General features: G+C 32.3%; 1 protein-coding gene across 1 annotated transcript; it reads left to right on the plus strand.

Annotated features, from left to right (window-relative positions):
* Positions 1 to 1,382: 1,382 nt before the first annotated feature.
* LOC307060488 (NKG2-A/NKG2-B type II integral membrane protein-like) lies at positions 1,383 to 5,489 on the plus strand (the record flags this gene model as incomplete). The annotated part of the gene is made up of 6 exons (XM_079714983.1): positions 1,383 to 1,566; positions 1,958 to 2,056; positions 2,538 to 2,591; positions 3,119 to 3,270; positions 4,947 to 5,047; positions 5,369 to 5,489. 6 exons carry the CDS (start codon positions 1,383 to 1,385, stop codon positions 5,487 to 5,489), a joined length of 711 nt encoding a protein of 236 aa, XP_079571109.1.
* Positions 5,490 to 6,027: the final 538 nt, after the last annotated feature.

Raw genomic sequence — 6,027 nt, forward strand, 5'->3', positions numbered from 1 at the left:
AATTCTTTGCATATCAAAAGCCAAACATAATTCCTCATTCGTGTACTTAGATTCAATAAAAGCAGCCTGATTTTATAATAAAAATCAGGATGAGGTAGCTTCCTAAATGCTAATTTAAACTTAATTGTAAGTAATGAAAGAATTTTTTAAAAAATTGAACAAACACTGCAAAAAAGATGTACCATGCTAATTAAAGACACTTCTGCTTAATAAATTACTTAACAGGGTCTAACTAATATGAATTAGAAATGGTAACATAGAAATTGTGACTAAAATAATAATTAAAACTGATACTTATTGAGAACTTATAAGTGTCAGGTTGAGTACTCAGTGTTACATGCATTGTATATTACCTATTCTTATTTCCATTTTAGATTAGTAAAATAGGTTACTAGATACTAAATAATTTTTTAAAGGTCACACTCTTGTAAGTTTCAAAGCCATAATTTATTTCCAGGTCTTTCTGACTACTGTGTCCATTGACTGAATTATTAAGTTATGTTATCTGGATTTTTTATAAGTAATTTTTATAAGTAAGTACCATCACTTATACAACTAAAATGACCTTTACTAACTTTGACACCTATAGGATCTTTCTGGAAGTTTGAACTAACAGTGTTCTTCCATAAATTACTTATATTTGTTTATTATTTTGTGGGTTCATATCTTAGCCATTAAGTCAATTATCAATTACTTTTGCAAACTAAGTATATTTTAGTCTTTTTCTGTTGTCTTATTTTCAATATTGTCTAGGTTATATATAAGTTTAGTGTATCATGTAACATTTTCCAATACATGAAGTATTTCCTCAATTTTTAATGTCTTCTCAGTGCTCCTCAACCATTCAAAATAATGACCATTTGGTAACACTTTTAATAAGTAAATGTAAGTCACCAAATAATGTAATTTAGTGTAGGAAATTGTTGTACATGCCAACATTACTCTTTCCCCATTTTTAAAATACTCTATCTTTAACCATTACTGGATTTCAAAATTATCATAAATATAGGTGAATCTCTCTTTTCTAATAAAACATTTTAATTTTAATACAAGCATTATAATGGTGTTAAAATATTTCTGTGGAACCTGACTAGGATATTATTAGTTATGAACTTCTTTATTCCTCCCTAATTTATTGCTTTTCATTATTTCAACCAAAATATATTGTCAAATGTAGAATAACTTAAAAAAAAAGTATTCAACCATGAGACACTTGTTTAAAGCTCTAAGGAATTTAGAACCAGGCCTTAAGATTGTTCTACTGCGAAGTGAGCACTAAACTCTACCCAGCCCATTTTACTGTATAAGGATCTCATCTTACTCATATACCATTCATTCCTAAGTACACTTAGAGCACTGTTTGATATAATTCAGCTGCAGAGATGAATAACCAAGGAGTAACCTATGCAGAACTGAAGGTAGCCAAGAACTCAAAGAGGCAGCAAATAAAACCTAAGGGAACTAAAAGTTCCATTTCAATAACTGAGCAGGAAATAACCTATGCAGAATTAAATCAAAATACTTCTCAGAATCTTCAAGGGAATGACAAGAACTACCACTGCAAAGGTAAAACATTTAATAGTCACATGGTGGAACTGTTCTAGGATATGCAGCTGGGGTACAGAGGTTGGAGAAAGAGTAGGGGATAAGTTCACATATTTTTCATTTTGAGGAAGAGAACTTAAAGTTGGATATGGTATTCTAATGTGAAATTGGAGGACTACTTTTATTCTGGCATTGCTGTAATTTGTAGTCTTTGATCAACAACTCATGAAGCGTTATATATGCTGAAAATGCAATGGTATATTCTAAGAGAAAGATTATAGTGGTAGAAATGGGCTTGGGGTCCAAGTTTTTATGTATAACTCCCTGTTTATGTGGGTTCTCTTGTTTGTAAACTTTCTAAACAACTGTCACCATCACTCTTTTCTCAGTGTTTCCTTTTCTTTCCCTGTAGATTTACCATCACCTCCAGAGAAGCTCATCGCTGGGGTTCTGGGAATCATCTGCCTTGTTTTGATGTTCAGTGTGGTAACAATGATAGTTTTTACTCCCTGTAAGTAGATTTTTGAAAAATTGTAAGGGAACTCTACACTTTAATGATGGTCAGTGCCTCTAAACACTTCATAATATTATGGAATGGGCCTCTCATTAAAATGTATGCGTTTAGACTAAATGTGGAATGGTTATTCTGAATTTGTCAAAAGTATACAACACAATAATTACAGAGTATGTATATGTATATTCTGATTTCATAACTCAAAAGCATGCTTTAGGAGATTGAAAGATCTTATTGAGAAATACAAATTAATGCTTAAGATTGGTTAAAACAAATACTATACAAGGTGCTGATCTGTTCCTTTAGGCTTTTGAAATATTTTTTCAACCAAACCTTCATTACTTAATTTTTCTTGGTAAAATCAATTTTATTCCAGATTATTCTAATCCTAAGCAATAAACCAAATTTTAACTCAGAAACTACAATCATTATGATTTATTTAGATCAATATTAACTTTTATAATGATTAATTTTGTAGCTACTGTAATACGGGAGCAGAATAACTCCTCTCCGATAAAAAGGCTCCAGAAAGGTACATAATGATTTTCAAAGTTCTGATATAAATACAGTTTGTATTTTGTCTCTATCTTAGGCTAGTGAAAATAAGAATAGATTTTGGGGTAGAACATAAATTACAAAATCGGGCAACAAATATTCATAAATAATGATTATAGGAGAGTGTTTCTCCCTATGCAACAATATGATCACCATACCCACTGTTGCCATTTGGTTCAAATTTCCTCCCTCTGTAATATGATAAGAGACAAATAACTTTGCTATTCTAAAACAGAGGTTTCATTTTTTTATTTTCAGGACATGTAAAGAGTGGCTATTTCTGTGTGTTTGCTTTATATGGAGACATAAATTGCGGGGGGAGAGATTGACCCTTCTCTGAATGTATGAGTGTGGTTTGTTTTATATGCACCAGGCTTGAGGGTGCATAGATGTGTTTTATATATATGCACACATATACATTTATACCTATGCATATATGTAAGTTAATTTTCATTTTTTAAAATTCATATTGTTTTTAGATAATAATTCACAATCTTTCTTCAGAATGTCATTCTGGTCATTGTCCAAAAGAGTGGTTTACATATTCCAACAATTGCTATTATATTCATTTTGGAAAAAAAACATGGAATGAGAGTGTGGCAGCCTGTGCTACTAAGAACTCTACTCTGCTTTATATAGATAATGAAGAAGAAATGGTAAGATATTAAATGTTGCAAACACTTTGTTAAAGGCTTGATTCAGTCAAAATTATATTTGTTAGGATTCACTTGTGTTTTTGTACATATTTGTAGTTTAAGGCCTATTAATGTTCCATTAAAAAACAGAATACAACTTTATGATATTCTATTTATATGTTTATACCATTAATACACGTTTGATAATTTCCAGTTCTTGCTTTTCATAAAAAAACATGTTTCTACAAATGCTATTATTTTCTAAATTAAACTGTGCTATTTAATTTTACAATATATAAAGGAAAGTAAACATATCATGATTTTGCATATTGATCACAAAATGTATAGAACCATGTAATTGCATATCAGATCATGGAATAGAAGTTTCCACTTCACAGCAGCCCCACTCCTCTGTATTCTCTCATCACTTCTCCACCCTCCTTGTATACCCACTGTCCTGACTTTTGATATTATAGAATCTCTTTGCTTGTTTTTGAACTTCATATACATGGAATCATAGAGTATGCATTTTTCTTCCTGTCTCCTCTCACCCCCATATGCTATTTTTGCAATTCATCCATATTATTGCATTTATGTGTAGTTTGTAAATTTCCACTGCTCATTATGTAAATATAACATTTTAAAATCCAATCTACCCAATGTCTCTGGGTAGAGATGGAGTTTTATGCCCTCAGGGATAAAGAGGCTTCCTGGGTTCAGTACTTTTAGTCGTGGGATCCCCTTTGCTGGTCCCACCTCCACCCCTACCCTCCAACTCTGGTATCTCTCGGTGGGGGCGAGGAGAAGCACTTACTCTGGCTGCTCCTTGTTAGCAAGTGTCCTGCTGGATCACCTTGTAAGGCTCACCTGGTGTTGCCCACAGGATTCCCCTCAACACCGAGGAGGAATGGCTAGGCTGGGTGTTGGGAAGCAGCAGGCCTAGGTCACTTTCTTTGTTTGGGTGGCGGATATAAGATGCCCCTAATAGTTGTTCCTTAACCCCAGGGTCGCAAACCATTTCACCCTTCTCTTTCCACCTTTCAGAGTTCTCCTTGACTTGTGTCTTTCATTAGTTCCAGTGTTTACAGTTGTACTTAGCAGGATGCAGCTGAGAGAAATGAGTCTCTGACTCCTTGTCTGGTCCATTGGATTCCAGCAACACAGAAACAGAGTGATTGGGGGTTGATCTAGTCAAAGAATGGTGTGAGGCTCAGGAAACCAAATCTTTGGCTTTCGTGTCACTTATTTTCTCAATTTCATTCCCTTAATTTCCTTCTAAAACCGAAACTCTGAGAAACATAGAAGAGAAATCCATTGATATAGTCACAGTATCCTGAGAAATGGATGTCACGGAATCTAAAAGCTTATTTAAAGCCTTGCTATGTTAGTTTTGACAACATGGGTAACAATTGAATTACATGAATCAGAATTTTCTTTATTAACCTAAGAAAAACAGTGAAACTGCTAAGCATAACTGTTTGAGTTAATTTTACATCAAAAGTACAGACCTTGGTTAATGTTTTTGGCAATATTAAAACTTTCAACTTTAATATATTTTTAGTGTTAGATGAGACTCTAACACTCATTTTGTTCAGAAAACTAAGGATCCTATGAAAGAACACCCTACTTGCCTTTGAAAAATTAATAAAAATCTTTCATAATGACTATTTAAGTGAAAATTCTTTATTTTTGGCTAGAAATTCCTGATGTCCCTATCAATTATGTCATGGATTTCAGTCTTTCGTAAAGGCCGTGATCATCCATGGATGTGGCTAAATGGTTCAACTTACAAACTACAGTAAGTTTTTAAAAATAGTACTGTATAGAGGAGGAAAAGATTAAAAATAAAAATTTTAAGAATAGTATTAAAACATTTGTTTTAGTTGAATTATAGAAAGATGAAGGAAGATGTTGAAAGTTAATAAAATGTTGATATAATTATTAAAGAACAGGCTACTCAGTAGCCCATTTCCTTAATAACAAGCTCTTTCTAAAATTATATTAAAAAATCATTACCCATTTTCAAAATATCTTTTATTACAGTGACATGGAAAATGCTATTGTTTCATGAGTTGTCCTCATATGATATAACAGAAGTGTGCATTTTTTTCCATTACAGTATAACAGACTCATCACCTCATATACGTAACTGTGCTCTGCTATATTCAGATGGCATTAAATCAGACAGTTGTGAGTTTCCACATACATATAATTGCAAGGATCAGCTTGAGAAAACATGAGTTTGGATGCTGTTGAGTAACTTCATCTTTTATGAAATGGAAATAATATTATGATTATATAAATTTTAAAATGAATTATATTGAAATATAATATGCACACCAAAAAGTATAGATATCATTACTTTTGTGTCTGGCTTTTTTTACTCTACATTATTTTTATGGTCTTCAACCTTTGTAAAAGATCGCATGTTGTGTGAGTCCATTTATATGAAATATCAAGAAGAGGGAAACCTATTCTAGAGGCAGAGAGTAGATTGTTGGTTACCAAGGGTTACCATAGAGCAGAGGTAGGATTGGAAAATGACTTCTAATGGTTACTATGTTTCTTCTGGGGGCAATGAAAATGTCTAGAGTGTGTTAGTGTTGATGGTTGTAAACTCTGTGAATATACTAAAGAAAAAAAATCACTGATTTATACACTTTAAGTGGATAAATTTTATGCCATGTAAATTACACCTCAATAAAGCTGTTTTAAAAAAAATCCTGGAATTATGTTTGGGATTGCATTTAATCTTCAAAGTAATTTGTAAAGATAGTC

This window comes from Hyperoodon ampullatus, assembly GCF_949752795.1.
Source record: "Hyperoodon ampullatus genome assembly, chromosome: 11".
Classification (NCBI taxonomy): Eukaryota; Metazoa; Chordata; class Mammalia; order Artiodactyla; family Ziphiidae; genus Hyperoodon; species Hyperoodon ampullatus.